This window comes from Oreochromis niloticus, linkage group LG22 (genome assembly GCF_001858045.2).
Source record: "Oreochromis niloticus isolate F11D_XX linkage group LG22, O_niloticus_UMD_NMBU, whole genome shotgun sequence".
Classification (NCBI taxonomy): Eukaryota; Metazoa; Chordata; class Actinopteri; order Cichliformes; family Cichlidae; genus Oreochromis; species Oreochromis niloticus.
The window spans coordinates 33,876,768-33,894,437 of record NC_031985.2 but is presented as its reverse complement, the minus strand read 5'-3'; the positions used below and the strand labels follow the sequence as shown (position 1 = coordinate 33,894,437).

The following is a 17,670-nucleotide window of genomic DNA, read 5'->3' as shown; positions in this document are numbered from 1 at the left end:
GTTTAGAAACTTTTAGGGTGGCCTTTGAAGTAGTATGCCAGAATTTTCTGCTCTGTGCTGTGCCTATATTAGGGAAAGCAAGTTCACCATATGACAACAAGGATAGGCTCCCCCCCTGTGACCCTGAATTAGATAAGAAAGTGGATGAATTGATCAAAGTTCTTCAAAAGGTTTCCAGTCTTACGAGCAGGTTCCCCCAATGCAATATAAGACAAGCTGTTATTTAAGTCGTGTCTACTCGTGCACTAGTTGCTGGTCTGTCTGCGTATCTACTGTGTGTTTTCCCTGCTGTCAGCCATCATGTACCTTTGTCTACCTACCTTCATGTTGAGGTTTGCTATTCTGTAGTTTAGTTTATCTCAGTATAGTTTAGTTTTGTTCCGTGTTGCGATTTCCACCTTGTGCTCTGTTCTACAATAAACCACCTTTGCATCTCAGTGCCTGCACTTGGATCCTCATTTAATTCCTCACACGGCTCATCCCATTCGCCGTGACAAGTAGTATTCAGATAAATACAATAAACAGCAATGCTGCAATCAGCTCTATTAATTCCATTTGGAAATGACTTCACAAACTAAAACTCGATGATTGCTTATATCGATATACAAATATAATGATTTTTTTTTACTGTTTAAAAATGAGCACTGCTAAAACTGAAATCACAGAAATAGAGTATGTGTCATTTGCCATGCTGGCACTCCTTGTATTGTCAGCTAATAAATAAAAGGAAAATGTTTTCAGAAAACAGACTCCAGCACTACTTGTAATCACCAATGGGAAGCCTGTATTTAAAAATCTTAGTAAAACAAAGATTAGTGTTTACAAGGCTTTCTTTTTAATATAGCGCATGGACACTAGCAGCGTCAACATGTAATTCTTGTCCTCTTTTCCTTTAAAATAAGATATGAATGTGAGTCACACACAGTTTGGAGAGGTCATCTCACGCCTGGCCTATAACTTGTTCTCTACACAAAGCTTCAATCCTCTGTTCAGGCCATCCAATTCATTTACACAGGCCGTCACTGCATTAACACGTTCTTATCATTTGGGCCCATGTTTGCTCAAGCGTGGGTTTGTTCTGCTGTCTCGCTATCGCTCCTCTATCACCGTGTCATGTCTTATTCCTCCTCACCATTTCCACTATGCCTGTCAGCTGCAACCTGTCCTTTTTTCTCTGTCACTCTCTTCTTCTTCTTCGTCTTCCTCCTTGTCTCACTACCAGTGGATTAACAGTTTGACCCTCCAACACACACTCACTCAATTTGTCCTCTTAACTTGGAGCTGCCTGTCTCCTGTCTGGATGTATAAATATTTATCGCCCCTCCTGCCCAATGTCACCGGTTAATACCCTTCTGTCAGTGTGAAATGCCGTTATCACTTCCTACTCTAAGGATCTGCTCAACCCCAAAGTCACTGCAGAATACGTCTATATGTCAGCGCTTGCTCCCCTGTGCCCCCCCCCCCCCCCCCCCACACACACACACACACACTCCCACACTCCCACTTGGCCAGGGGATGCGCTTTTGAAGTGGCAGTGATAGGAGACCTTGTCTTTTGTGAGCGTCCAACCTCTCAGCTAACTTCCTGTTTATCTCTCCTGGGCACAGCCAAGGTCTCTTACTCCATTAATTTATAATGTACTAATGGTAATGATTGGGACTCATGAATAATTCAAGCTAGGTGACCGCTGCTTATGTGAAGGATTGTTCCTGGTGACGAGTGGTTTGTTTTTTTGCTCATTTAATTCACAGTTGCCATTTGTAGATAATCATTGTCATTTAGGCTAATTGTCTCTCCTGTCAATACTCAGGTGTCTTGTTACTGGCTTCACCATCACTGGGTGCTGACATAATTATTTGCACTGCCTCAAGCAACTGTGGGGTAATGACCTGCTCCCTTCTCTTCTTCCCTCCTCTCTCATCTCAGCCTTGTCTGCAGTACTGGCCTGAACCTGGCCTGCAGCAATTTGGACCCATGACCGTGGAGCTTCTGTCTAGGACAGCTGACGATGATGTTATAATCCGTCTCTTCCGGGTTCAGAATATAACTCGGGTAGGTGGAACCACCATAACAAAAGAAATCACAGTGATGTCCAGGCCTACTCAGTGATATTTGAATGAGTATGGTGAATCAGGAGACAGATTATACTAAGAAAAATAAGTCTTGCTAAAAAAAATCAATAACGTGGAAACAGCAAACTGTGCTTGCAACAGTTTTGCAACTCAGCTTGGGAAAAAAAGAATCTTAACATTTTAGAGCAATTTCAGCTTCTTACCTGGGAAACTGCTATAAAGTCAGTATATTAATATTTAGTTTGAGTTGCACATTTCTGCTCTTCTAACAATTATAGGAGTTCTAGTATTGTTCCTGCTGTACATGAGCAAACATGACACAGTAATGCACGACGATGGGAGCCACGTTCTATAAGTCGATGTTAGGACTTGCATTACATGCACTATTGGGAGGACCATGTTGAAGCTTTCAAGAATCTCTTACAACCACCTTTGTGTCGAGAGCCATTACTGATGACAAGAGTCCAGCATACCAGTGTATACTGGACTCTTTTGAAACAATTTTATTGTTTTATATGCTTTAGTATTTGATCTTAAAAGTGGTCAGGTACATTGTAATTGTGCACGCTATATATTAAAATTGTGTGTAAGCTAATTTTATATCTGAGTTATGTTACCTCGGATACCACAGATACCTTGTATGAGAGGTGCAGATAAGAATATGATTCATTTTCAGTAATGCTGTTTCAGTGCTATCAGTGGAATGAATGTTGTTTTCCTGAACCAGCTAAAGAAGCTGATGAGCCTCAACTTTCACAAAAAGTGTTTTTTGAAAAACATGGCAGTTTGGAAATGGGCCTGTAAATCTGTAAGTCAGTGGGGTCTATGAAGGGGTTTTTTTTAAGCAGAGGGGAGATACTGGCAGGGTTAAAGTAGTCTGGATTGCAGCCAGATAAAAGGGAATTGTTTATAATAGAGAGAAGTCAAGCGGAGATGACAGGTAAAACCTCTTTAATGAATTTAGGAGGGATAATGTCAGTTGGGCAGGAAGAAGTGTGCATGTGTGTGACTATATCAATGAGATCTGTTGTGAAAATCAGATAAAACCTGAAAAACAGAAGTAGGTGAAACTGTTGGGCAGGTTGCAAGAACACAGAATTAAACTGTGACTTGCTACAGTTAATCTTGGCAACAAAAACGTTTAGAATTTTTTTTTCGTAGACAGAAAATATAGCAGAGATGTGTTATTGTGTTGAACAAGAACCTTGGATTGTGCATATTATTGTTAATGAATCTAGCAAAATGTTCTGGGAAGACAAGACTGACTGTAAAAGTGTCAGAAATTATACATTTGTGATCAGACACTGGTTCAGACACATTCAGGGAGTTCATTGATATGATGAGAGTAAAGACCAGATCCAGTGTACAGCCATCATTATGTGCTTATAAGTCATTTAACTGATGTGCTAAGTTAAATGACTTTGAAATATTGAGACAGTGCAGTTTGAGGGATCATCAATGTGTAAATTAATCACACCTAACAAAATGTTTTTCTCAAAATTAACAGCATAAGATGAAAGCAGATTAGAGAATTCATTCAGAAATATTACCAGATTTAAGAGATTGGTAGATAACAATACGGCAAAGTGGATATTCACACTGAATTTTGAAAAGCAGTGACTCGGAAAGTGTGAAATGAATCATGAGTAAAATTAAATACAGTTTAAATTATCCTTGTAAACGAATGCTTTTAGTTTACAAGAGCATTAGTTTGCCTGACAGTCTCAGAATCAAGAATTCAAGAATTTGTAGTTGGGTGACTAAAATTCCATAAAACCAGCAGTGCCCTGGTTTAAACCAACTGAAACAGATACTGCAGGTCATAAACCCATTATAAACAAATGATTTATTAATTAAAATATCTATTGTTATAAAAACCAATAACTGCAGGAGAGACAAGCTTCAGTGGCTGACACTTACATAGTACAGTAAGATTATTAAACCTGGCTGTACAAATATGGTCAATGTGGGTTTTTATATCTGTACCTTATAATCACAGGAATTGGTGAAATTGAAGTGGCTGACCTTGAGACCTAAAAACTTGGTGTTGTAGTGGTAGAACAGCGCATGTGCAATTTATCTGGTGAAAATCTATCTAATATTAATGGTAAGAAAATAACTGTACCTGTCATGGAGCAGGGGTTAGCAGGATCTTTCCACCATCATGCTGTAGAAGTCACGAGTGAAGGCTTAGATCAATATTTGTGGTCAAAATACTTGAATCCCCGTCATTTGGGTGAAGATCATTTTGCTTTAAAAGGTTCACGTAGGTTGAGGAATGATGTGAAGTTGTCTACAAAGGGGATGTCTTTATTCCTGCAGAAGCCCTTAAGCCAGATGTGAAACTTACACAGAAAGCTGAACTTCACAACACTAATAGGGGGGTGTCAGCAAACAGATGATACGCTGCTTTCAAGTGGCCATAGTAGGCCCACGAGTCTTTTTTAAAGATCTCTGACTGATGATATTTTAAGTCATGAGTGTGGATATGGACAACTGTTGTGGAGGCTTTGTGGTAGGTTTTCCACAGCTGTAGAGCTTTTAGAGTGATGTCATTCACACAGTCTGGGCTAGCTAAGCTATGCACAGGGGGAACGCTGGGTTAACTTAGTGAGCTGGTAACCAGCTTTGTATGACCACTTATCCTAAACACCAATGTTATGTTAAGTGAATCCAGATAAAGAAACATACCCTGGACATGTTGAAATCACTAGTACAGGGTTCAGAGCATGTAGTCCACTAAGTTTAACTCTCTTTCAGAAACACAAAATTCAAATTCTCCTCATTTCGGGTCACCAAGCTTGAAGCTGTTAGTTTAACCTGCTTCATGGAATAGGGCCCTGAGTAAGGAATATACAACAGATGAGTTGACAAAGTGGAACACAGGACTAGAGTATATATACAATGGGAGTGACAAACAGAGTGAGAATGAGATGCAGGTGGAGGTAACAGAGAAACACAGGGAAAAGCTACAGATATATACCAGATATTGCAAAACAGCAACCGTCCTCCTAAAAGTCCACAATGAAAGTAAGGCTTGTAGGGAACCAGTCTAAATGCCAGTGGTTTTCTTCAGTCACTACATTATAGAATCAACACTTATAGATATATTAGGTTAGATTAGGTATATGTGTTGATCATTAGATCATTGCATGTTTAATTAAATCCCTATTAAAAAATGAATGAATGTTCCTCCTCCACTTTAAACAAAGAAAATAACAGAGTGGCAGGTGAGGTGCATTTTATTATCTAAGGGCTTGAAAAAGACTTCTTAGAATTTCCACTGAGGCAGCCCACCTTTATTGGAAGCCCTGTATTTCTACGTGCACACAACTGAGTGACATCAGCCAGGCCTTACATAAATCTCTAAAGGTTTTTGGGTTTGAGATTTCAACTGTGTTTCTGTTATTTTGTATGTCATGAATTACCATGAGGAGGCAGCAACAGAATGGAGAGACACTGCTGGTTTCTACAATTCCAAACTATTTAACTTCTCCCCAGTGTCCAAACTATTTTCTCTGACTTGACTTAATGAACAGGTTTAATTGCTTTCCCTCCGTTTTCTTTCCTGTAAAGAATACGAAACATTAAGATCCAAGTGTAAACCCTGCATGTCTCTCGGTTGCCTTGATATGTCAGTTTGACAGACTTAATTTCTAAAATTGCTGTTTAAACATCTAATTTTCTTATCAAATGACATGTTTTTACTTTAACATTGAATATGGACAAAAACACTTGATCAAGCCCTACCTCAGCAGACAACTTTTTTTCAGCTGTAGTTCCTGGCACCCAATCAATTCATTTATTTTCAAGAGGATAAATGAAGCCTGACATGCGTATAATAGTTCTGAACGGTGACCTAGGTCCCAGCTTGATTTTATTCTTCTCAGCGGTCGGAGTAATTTGCAGGGTAATAACCCTACTTTCAAAAAGCAACTGTATGAACAACATGATAACATAGCCGCATGTAGTCCCAAGACCTATTTAATAAGCAGTTATTGTTTTATTTGAGCAATTATACAATACTAAAAGTGATTTTAACAATCAAATATTACTTTAAAAAAGTTGTTTTTTTCGTTTTGACCATATCCAACATTTGAGTATGACTGAAATATTTGTGTTACCAGTAGTGAGTCTTTGTCTTTGCTCACGTCTGGGTCTTGTCTGAGTAGCTTAGCATGAGCTGTAGCGGCAGTTGCACCTCCTATCCTTTGACCTCAGTAGATCCTCAACAATATTCTGTAGGTGCTTTCAGAAGCAGATGTGCCTCTTGTCTTCACCTAACAGTAGTGTTAACCTCCCCTGTTACTTCAGTATCCCACTCTTCCCCTCAATTATCTTGACATCATGTCAGAAACTTTGCCCACATGTCCTCTTCACAGGATCTGGAGAAGACAGAAACACCAGAGCAAGACACCATTAAACTCTGTCCTAAGAAGGTATTCTATTGTCCAGTAGATAGCACAGGTCCTACGTGTTACCAAACGTTATCTTATCTGTGATGCGCTTCTACCTCACAACAGAGGCATTGTTACTTCTTGTATTCCTTAAAATTAAAGGTACCTTTTGGAGTCCTTCTTCACTAAAGACACTATAAAGCAATGTTTTAGTATACTCTACATTTTCTTTAATTTTTTAAAAATGATTGTGTACAATTTCAGTTAAACACACCTTGGACCCTGAAAGTTGAAACTGTATTTTCGGACAATTTTATAGCCTGGGCTTTGGTGAGGTCAAACTTTCAAGTAGCCATCAAATACGCTAATGAAATATGCTTTTAAAGCTGCACCAATCAATATTTTTATATTAATGGATCAAGCGACCGTGTGTGATTTTACTTACAGCCTCAGAGATAATTAAAACCAATCTCTAAAGGAGATTGTTCCATCTTTCTCTGTTTTTTAAGAGCCGAAACTGTTGTGTTTTCATTTCACTCTCTGCTCTGATGCACCTGGTTTACAGCTAATGACGTTAGTGAACTATTTAGCAGCTAAAATTCCTTTTACCAGGAATTGCTGAAGGTAAAACTACAGCTGAGAGGATAGCTATTAGATTTAAAGTCATCAAGTATCTGTAAACATGTAAACATGACTACGTGAAGATGGATAATGCTGCTCTCCATGTCCCAGAATGTTTTAAATCAGCAACAGTTAGCTAAAAGTATAAAAAACTTTTGCATATTTTATTTAGGTGCAAATGTAGAAAACTGTCACTTTAAATTCAAAAGATTTGGTTATTTCTGCTTGGTAGGAATGCTTTGAAGATATGAAATCTGATGGCTTCTAAACTATGTTTACATTTTTGTTGATAACTGAGTTTGATGTGTTTTTAACAACGTCCTAATAGAAAAGTACAGAAGCAGAACAGGTCTGAATGCTGACAGAATCGCCTCTGGCTGATAATCACATATGTTTCTGAATGGATTTGTGGTGTGTGAAGCATGCATGATGAAGCTTTTTCCTTTTTCTGCTTCTCTCCTGTGCAGCTTCAGGAAGGCCAGCTTGTTGTGCGTCATTTCCAGTTCCTGCGTTGGTCTCCGTACCGTGATGTGCCCGACTCCAAGAAAGCCTTCCTGAGCCTTTTGGCTCAGGTTCACAACTGGCAGAGGGAGTGTGGGGAAGGACGCACCGTTGTTCATTGCTTGTGAGTCTGCTTACATACACCTGCACCATCCATTCTGTTTCTTTAATTTAGCTGTCATTGCTACAATAACCACTTGGGGTTGTTTGCTTTGTACCAGCACTGGGTAGAAAGATAGTGAAGGTTGCATCACAGCACCACAGTTCCTGGTTAAAACGCCTGCTGTGTGAAGTTTGTATGTTCACCATGCAGGTGCTGTAGCTTCCTCCCACAATCCAAAGATACACATGTTAGGTTAACTCATTTTAAATTGGCCATGGATGTAGAGTACACAGTGTGCTTGAATATATGTACAATGACTAGAAAAGTGCTAAATAAAGGCACCATGTGAGTACCTGCTTCAGGACCTGGATCACTTGCAATCTGAAAGACTCATTGTCAGAAACGGGAAGTAATTCTTTTTTTCACATAGGGCCAGATAGATTTGAATTTTTTTTTTCCTTTAATTAATGAAATAATTTAAAATTTATCTAATATTACATTTGTTTTATTAGAAAAAATGCAAAGAAATGAAATTAAATAAATTAGGGAGAGGGTGAATACTTTTTCACAGTGCTGTGCATGTAATTTGCATCATGCAAAAGGAATTTTTACTTCATTTATTTGTCTATGTACTTTTAAAATCTTTACTGAATTCAAGCATTAGCATTATGAGTACAGCAGGTCTAAGTTTTCATGTCTAAAAGGCTGAGGTTCTCAGTCTCTTTCAGGCTCTGTTGAAGGCTGAATTTCTGAATGTTTGACCTCAAGTAGTCCGTACTGCAAGTAATGACAGCTTACATTCACATTGTTCACCTTGCTACTTTTTCTTTAAATGGTTACAGAAAGTTCTTTTCTTAACAGTTAAATTTCAGTTTTGCTGAAGAAATATTATCCAATAAATATGGCATCAGCACCGGATAATTACTGTCCCCTATCCCTCATGTCAGGGCCTTTGTTCTCTGGAGATCAGGCTATGTGTAAGACATTTAATATCTGATTAAATCCCAGCTCCTGTATTTTAATGAGAACTTTACTCAGATATTCATCTTGCATGACTGCCGGCTGGCCTTTTTCTGGCAGCATGCTTGATCTGCGGTCAGTCAAACTGTGACATTTCACTCTGTAGCTCCCCCTCTGAGAGGCTGTGTGAGCTGCTCTACCACATCTTTATTAGGTCACTCATGTCTTTATGCTTCTATTTTCTGTGTGTGTCTTTGTTCATTCCTTCTGGAGTAGGAATGGCGGCGGCCGAAGCGGTACTTTCTGTGCTTGCACCATGATCCTGGAAATGATTCGACACCACAGCATGGTGGATGTGTTCTTTGCTGCCAAAACGCTGCGCAACTCTAAGCCAAACATGGTGGAGACAATGGTAAGCAACAAGGAGGAGACTTTGGGACTATTCTAGGAAGGTTTAGCTAATGACTCTGATTTTGTTAACCCTGACATGAGTTTCACTTAAACTCTCTCTGTTACCGGGGTAACAGACTCTATAAAGAAAACCTGCTGATAGGCATGGGTGGGGGGTTGGGGCTAAAAACATTTTCAACCAGTTAGGGAAGAAATAATGACATTTCGTATTCGAAAAGAAGGAAAAAAAATTAGGTTACTACATCACCATCAGTACATTAGATTTCTACTGAAGAATTATAAAGAAAAAACATAAATACGTTTAATTTAAAAACGTCTTTGTGGCAGGTCCACTCTGGTAACTAAAACCACAGATCTATAAATAAACTTTGTCTGATCTGTTTCTCCTGATTTTTATCTTCCGTTTCTGTTGCCTGCATTTTGTTCCTATTGGATTATAGCTTTCAAATCAAAATTCAAGTTGGGTAAATGATAACTAAAAACAGTATAAAAAATGTATATTTTATATCAAAATTTTATTTTCTCTTTAATAATGACAGAGTGGGCCAAACTGATTAAAATCTCTCCTGTTTTTCATGACGAATATCACGCTCAGCACCGACATATAATATAATCCACTGGATTATATTGGCGAGTCTGATCTTTATTTACATGTTACTGTGGTAAATCATAGTGTCATTGATGATGAATTACTTTGTCTACTCATGCACGTGCTTATCTCAAGTTGAACATAGTCTGAGTTGATTGGAAATGCATACATTCCCAGATTGTTCCAGCTTGTTTGTTTGTAAAATAACTTTTCAAACAGTATGTTTGACTCAAACATACAGAGAAATATGATAAGATATAACACGTTATCGAGTTATCACATTCCTGTATGTTTGACATGGCCACTGTTTATCTCATTCAGTACAAGAAAATAGTCTGGATGTAACCACTTTAATTACATAAGAATATTTAATAATCATGATATGAAAAAATAAGTCTCTGTTTTGTTTCCAGGAACAGTACCGGTTCTGCTATGACCTGGCCCAGGAGTACCTGGACTGTCTGGAAGTCAGATAGCATCTATCCCTTTCATCTCGTCAATCCTCAAGTAGACGGTCCAGATCCTGGACTCTGCATCTTGGATCTTTGCTCCTGCCTCCTTAGTCCGTGTAAGCAGCTCTGTTTTTTTCGTTTGCAACGCCTGGATGAAACATCGGCCATAAAGGCTGATAGAGAAAGTTCCCTGGAAAATTTGTAATATACTACTGACACTCTTTTTGGCTTTTTCTCTGCGCTCTGATCCAACCCGTACTCTTTTTTTTTTTGTTTTTTGTTTTTTGGCCACTCTACATCTGCCAAAATGTGGAACACTACAGGAGTGGAGTTTATTTTATAAAACCACTGTCAACGCAAGCCGGACTACCTGTTGTACAACTCACTGACTGGATACAAAGATCTCTGCTGTATCCTGCCTTACTATGAACGCTGAACACTGATAGGCCAGGCACTGGATGATATTTTGTGTTTGTTTGTAACATTGTAAATGGTGCAATCTGCTGTTGGTGAACATCCCATGTTGTACTATATTATATTTGAATTTATCGTGGGTGGGGCTGATGGTTAAAGGGTTAAGTGAGGCTGAGTTGGAAAGGGGTCGGTCACATCCAATGGACATATCTGTACAGTGAAGTTGTCTTGGACCTAATTTCTCCTTATTTATTTTTTGTGTATATAGATATTTCTTTCCCTTCCCTCGGGTGTTTTTAGATGTTCTTAACGTCTCTCAGTGTGCCAATCCATTCTCTCTGTGTCTGTAAAAGGGGTAGGGTTCAACATCTGCATGCCCAGTCTTAAGTGTTCCATTGCAGTGTGTGGCCCAAGTCTGCTTTAGGGTGGGTTCTGCAAAAACGAATCCCTCTGCTAGTCCTGAGAGCTCCATAAAAGTAACCATGTGTTGCTGTGAGAATACAGTGAAAATCTGTTGCTTTCTAAATTTGTATTTATTCAGTGTGTTTTCTTTTCTAAATAGTGTATAAAACAGGAAAAGAAATAAAATATGCTGTTGCCGCATAGCCACACTTTTTGAAGAGGTTTTTATTACAACAACAACTCGGGTTGAATCTTGGCATCCTCTATGACCTACACTTCCAGAACGAAAAAACAGATTCACATGTTAGCATCACGGATATGTTACCGAATGTGTAAGCTACACCCATAAACTGGACACATCCATGCTCTGCAGATGCAAAGTGATAACATCGTGACTACAAAGAAACACAAAAAACTACAGAAGCCACAGACTATAAACAACCACAATAAGATGCAAACTGACAACAACATGACTATAAAGACGCATAAAACACCTGCAAACAGAATTAAAATGGGGGGTGTCCTTTGCATATGTGGCTGTGTACAGAACCCAGTGGCTGTTAATGTGTCCAGGACTGGAGGCTATTTTGGAATTTCTCATTAATATTGTATCACCATATTCCTTTATTTTTACATCTTGAATTAATAATAATGCAGATTTTTTTACTGCAAAGAAGAAAACTTGAGCTTTAACACATTTTTACACACCCGCCTTCCCATTTCATGCCCCAGTTCCCCTCCCCCACAGAGTCCTACATGCATGTGTGGCAGACACTGAACTCCAAAAAGGCATTTTTTAAACACTTTTGCATTTGCAGATTGTCGCCTCCCCCAACCACCAGCACCGGGAGAAAAATCCCTCACTAGCCCCGCCTCATACATCCAAGAGATATTGGTGCTAAAAAAAAAAAAGCACCAGACAGTTCACTCTCTTGACCCATGTTTTAATTTACGCTTATCATTTAATTAGCAACTTTAATGGACTTTTTTTTTTATCACTACCACCAAACAGACCCTCTAGTATTAAACCACCTCTTTAATTGGAGAGTCCTGATGATCCATTGATCGAGGGCCCAGCACACTTAATCTGCATGTGGCGCTCCACATGTGATGTCACATCTAGTGTTTTTTTCTTTTTTTTTCTCCTTTTTTTTAATGAGTGGATAATAAGCTCCACTGATTCACTGTTTGACCCTCTACTACCCTCCAAGCTCCATTTTTTTATCAATATACTGTACTCCCACTGCGCCTTGACAGAAGAGAAAGGACACTGACAGGATTTCTAACACAGCAGGTGCATGAACTCCAGAAACAGTCAAAGAATGTGAACACAGGTCAGAGGTCACACTGGGCTGTCTGGGTGGCCTGTCCTTTTTGTCTTCCTTGTTCAATTGCATTTGCTTCTTGTGTTTTCAAAGGAATCTATCTGCTTTTCCTGCATTTTAAAATAATGAAAAGCTGCATAATGCATGTTGGATGAAAAACACAGTTGCCATTGTGTGCAGCACACAAAAGGATGGGGATGACATGCTCCTCAAAGCATCTGTTTATGTCAGATTACAGTTCACAAACCTGGAAATGTGTGTGGGGTTTTTTTTCCTCATTTACCTCCACTGCTATTGCCTTTTTTTCTTTTTAAAGCTGATCTGATTCAGAGAACAGTGCGAGACTCATTGTTGCAGCAGTGTTTACTGTAATTACTATAGGAGCCATTGTTTCACACTGAAAGGCTGTGTTCAAGTGGTGGAACTCAGACTTTTCTAGATGACTGATTGAAATTAAAAAGGAGGCTCTGTAGCTATCTGGAACTGCTTTTCTTGAGGTTTTGAGTCATCTTGGGGCTTTTTTTTACATATATAGTTACAGGGAACTGTTCTCAGGCAGATTATCAGCTTGTTATGAGTGGACTAATCTTTAAACTTGAATTACCTGCAGTAATGACTAAAGCTAGCCACATTAATAACATAGTTTAGTATTTCTTCTTTTCTTTTGCTTTTTTCATCATCACACCCTCATACTAACAGCGATGACAACAGGCTCACACAAGCCTTCTGATTGTTCAGATTCTCATTCATAAGTTATTTATATCCACATTAAAGTGCAGACACATTGAGCCGTTGTTGCATGCTCTAAGCCAATAACAAATAATGCCGGGCTGGTTTCCATGACTGATCTGATGGCAGTGGCTTACATCTCATCTTTGGACGAGTTCATCAGGATTTGTAGGGCTGGCTTTTTTCCTTATCTCACGCTGTGTTAGGTCCATAGCTTTTACATTTCTGTAATCAAATGGTATTTTGTTTCCCAAGAGCCAAATGAGCCGGCAGGAGGGGCTGTTTGGAGGGTAGCACACCCTGGCATCACGACTCTGCAGAAGGCAAGCTGTGCAAACACAAACACAAAAGATCCATCTCATCCCCCCTGCTGGCTTCCTGTTAAGGTTAAAGCCATGCGATGTGAAGCCACATGAATGAATTAATATTGTTTTTAGTTTTTTGGCAGATTGATCACAGAGAGAGAGGGTGACTGGAGATGTATGCATGTGCTCTGCTTTCTACTGGGAGACTGCATCTGAGTTTTCTTTATCTCCAAATCCATAAAATGGATTCATCTTATGCCGGACACAACATTACATTACAGTATATTAAATTAGATTAGACAAGGACATGGACCCAAAGTGCTGTCTATAAATTAGAAAAAAGGTCTGTGCAACAAACTTCAAGATGCTAGGTTTGCCAATGCTAAAACGCTGGTGTGTGTGTGTGTTTGTGTGTGTGTGTGTTTTAAAATATCTTATTCAGTGTGGTAATCATTGATTATGTCAGGTGAGGATAACAGAATGTCTATGAAGGTCGCACTTAATGGCAAATATGTCATTTAGTAAGAAGGCATTACATCAGTCAGGGTAGCCTGTGGCAGTGCAGGACAAAACTGATGAGACTGTTCCCCCATCCTCAGAGGGGGAGGGAAGATGTGAAGCGATGGCCGAGGGCGAGTCAATAATGAACCTGCTTTATCCCAGTGGCTCACAGTGCATAGGACGTGCATCTTCATCCTCAGCTCTCTGTGGAACAATAAGCTCCCAGAGAGGCTGGTGCTGTCAGAGGTCGTGTGACCTGGGCACACGAGACTCATATGAGTAATTCTGCACACACTGACCTGCACATAGACCTCAGTTCTGATAAAGCCACAACTGTCACAGTTCCATGCCCTGCACAGTAAAGCACTATGCAGGGAAATGTTTACATACCATTAAAGATAACCTTATTTTGTAACTCGACTTCAGAATTGTAAACACGAGTTCTTATGACATCAATTCTTCTTCTTCTTTGGGGTCATCACAGTGGATCATCTGTCTTTATCTCACCCTAACACTGACGTCCTCCTCTATTACACCAGCCCTCTGCATGGAATCTTTCATTACATCCATGAATCGTCTCTGTGGTTTTGCTCTTTTCCTCCTGCCTGGTAGCTCCACCTTCAACATAATGTGTTTACTATAACCACCATCCCTCCTCGGGACATGTCTAACCATCTTTATCTTTGTCCCCCAACCACTCAATCTGAGCTATCCCACTAACATGCTCATTTCTAATCATGTTCACTCTTCAACTCTGCTACCTCCACCTCCTGTCTTTTTGTTAACAGGTCTATGGTCAAGACTTGCATCTTGTAAACCTTGCCATTCTTGCTGTTATTCTTCTGTCGCAAATCCTCCCTGACTCCAACTACTACTACACAACTACCTCTCCTCATCCAGTACCATAGTCCCTTTCTTGGCACATGTCACAAAGACACATGCATCCCCTTCTGACCTTTTCTGTACTTTTCCATCAACACTTTTAAAGCAAACATTGCATCTGTAGCGCTCTGTGTTGGCATGAAGCCATACTGCTGCTCACTGATCGTCACCTCTCTTTTTAAACTAGCTTCAAGTACTGTCACATATCTTCGTGGCATGGCTCATAAACCTCATCCCTCTGTAGTTACTACAGTTCTGCACAGTACCCTTGTTCTTGACAATCATTACCAACACACTTCTCCATTCCTCAGGCATCCTCTCTGTTTAACAGTCTAGTCAAAAAGTCCTCTGCTCTCTCTTTCATAGATGTCTTCATACCTCAACAGGAGTCCCATCTGGGATTTATGGACATTCCACTCTTCTTAGCTGTTCCCACTTTCTCCTTTCTAGAGGTGGGAAATGCTAAAGCACAAATACTTTGCTACTTTACTTCAGTAACAAGTTCTTTTTTTGTTTTCTGAACACTTTTTGCTTTTATGTTTTAACAGAAATGTCTGTACTTTCTACTCCTTACATTTTCAAAACAAGCTGGTTAACTTCATGTTACTGACCCTTCAAACATCAACTGAATTTGAGCACAAGTGGAGGGAACAGTAACGCAGAAAGGACAATCTTATTGGTGTGTCCATCACCAAGACTTATTTGCATACTAAGAGAGGAAAAAAACAACAACATAACTTTACAAAATCTTTTATTGTACTATACTGAGGGGTTAAAGTGAGCCAGAACCATTTGGAACAGTGTTTTCTGTGCAGATGCCCATAAACTGTGGTCAGTGTACTTCAGCATAACACTTTAATGTGGAAGGCCATTTTAAATTAAACATTTCCATCAGCTCAACAAATATCATCAAACACACAACAGTTTGTCACACACTGTGTCTGCTAGCTACAGCTGCTGTATTTCCCAGGATTAGATCCTGGGTCCACCCAGTCTACATATCACAGTGACCCTGGGCAAGACACTGAAAACCAAATTGAAATGAAACCAGTAGAATGTGAATGCGTACATGACAGATTAAAAAGCACTTAAAGCACAAAGAATAAAGTGCTGTATGAATGTTGAACATAGCTTGTTGTAAAAAAAACATTTTCACTGCTCAGTAAGAATAGAACTGCATTATATAAATACAAGGCCATTTTTAAACTCTGGTTTAACATGACAGCATAACATGAACTGGTATAGAAAAACAGGGGTTTTGGTACACTTATATCAACCACTCTTTCATACCATCACAGTATAAAAGATGGACACAGCTTCCGGATCTGAAAAATAAAGCCGACATGGACATGCCTTCAGCCTACATTGTTTTTAATTGTCAGCAGCTGGATATTCATATGGCTTCAAAAATACTCCCATTTGTATAGAAGACCTCGTTAAATGCTATTCATAACTCAATCACTAGTTTAAGATCGAATTCAAAGGGATATTTTGGTCAATTTAAAAGTGAGAAAGAAGGATTATCAATGATTCATGATGACGTGCCTCTTGGCTTCATAACAGATGGTTACTAACTAATGGGTGGTTACATCCATCTTTTATACTGGCTACGCCTGGGACAACTTTCTGAATGTCTCAGAATGTGTGCAGAAACGCTCCTACCTTTAAATATGCGCAGATGCAAAATTACCATTGGGTTCACGAAAAGTGCGCACTAGCTGATTTTGTTATTACCATTGTTTAAATGTTAGTGAATCTGAGTAATTTTAAATTAACAAGGCTGTGCAGTCAGCATATTATCCCCTCTGTCTTTCTACAAGGACACATGTTATGTTATCACATATCTTGTGGTGAAGCAGAGAAAATACTGAATGCTGTAAGAGAGAAGCCTGCACCACCAAGGCAACAAAGCAGAGAAAGTCCGACTGAATACACTGAAACAATAGTGTTAAAAAAGCCATAATGGGTGCACATTTCCAAAGTGTTTCCATGGGAGTGTTGATAGTTGAATGAATAAATAAATAATTAAGATAAAAGTATTATTGTTATTTTGTGTTTAGATGTAATTCTGAGCACTTTGCATCTTTTGGTGTTTTGGAAAAAACTAAAAAAAAATGACCAAAACATATTAATATGAAAACATATTAACTTAAAAATAATAATCATCATCATCATCATCAGTATCAGTTCAAACAATATAGTACCTAAATTATAGTTATTTCAATGTGTGAGCAGAGTCTAGAAGAAGATCTTGAGACCCAATAAATTTACACAGTGTGAACACTCGTTTCCTGCTTTCGCTGTCTATAGAACCATTAGATACATGGTTTCCTGGTAGACATGTTTTGATGCTTACATCAACAAGATCAGTCATCACTTGTATGCAGGTGTTCAATGTAGTTTTTTAACTTTGCGTGCTTAATTAGTGCAAACAGCACATTCTTTTAGCAGTCAGCAGGTGAAAAAGTAAAGTGATAATTTCTTTTTATGATCTTGTGAAAGAACATAATAGAACACACATCACATGGAAGGCATTAATCACATATAGAAAGAATTCAGAGAAGATTAAATTTATAAAAGCTGTACAATCAACTGAAATGGGAAACCAGAGTTTCACACTCAATGCCAGTTTACAAATAGTAAATGTTTATTAATGTGAGATCTGGTGACTAGAGGCCATTTGAGTACAGTTAACTCATGTTCATCTTAAAAAAGAAAAGACAATCTGAGGTGATCAACAATGGCACATCCTGACACAAGCGGATCAGAAGATGGACATATGAAGGGATGGACAAAGTTGGCAACAATACTTAGGTAGACTGTGGCATTTAAATGATGCTCAGGTGGTACTCCAAAGAAAACATTTCGCATACCATTATACCACCACTATCAAGCAGAACTGTTAATACAAGACAGAATGTATCCAAGTTTTCATGTTTTATTAGAGCCAAAATCTGACCCCACCATGCAGAAATTGCAACAGAAATTGAGTCTTGTCAGACCAGC

At 38.9% G+C, this 17,670-nt stretch overlaps 1 protein-coding gene across 7 annotated transcripts in view; it reads left to right on the top strand.

Moving 5' to 3' along the window:
• Nucleotides 1-11,151, top strand: part of LOC100696522 (receptor-type tyrosine-protein phosphatase U) — a 264,936-nt gene extending 253,785 nt beyond the window's left edge. For 4 of the 7 annotated variants that reach the window (XM_025902285.1, XM_025902283.1, XM_025902284.1 and 1 more), the window contains 4 exons: nt 1,927-2,052; nt 7,558-7,715; nt 8,925-9,066; nt 10,068-11,151. In XM_025902285.1, the coding sequence (XP_025758070.1) occupies nt 1,927-2,052; nt 7,558-7,715; nt 8,925-9,066; nt 10,068-10,130 (489 nt within the window). In that variant the 3' untranslated portion in view covers nt 10,131-11,151. The remainder of the gene's footprint in view (nt 1-1,926; nt 2,053-7,557; nt 7,716-8,924; nt 9,067-10,067) is intronic. The other 3 variants (XM_005450700.4, XM_005450698.4, XM_005450702.4) reach the window with 2 other exon arrangements.
• The last annotated feature ends 6,519 nt before the right edge of the window (nt 11,152-17,670 follow it).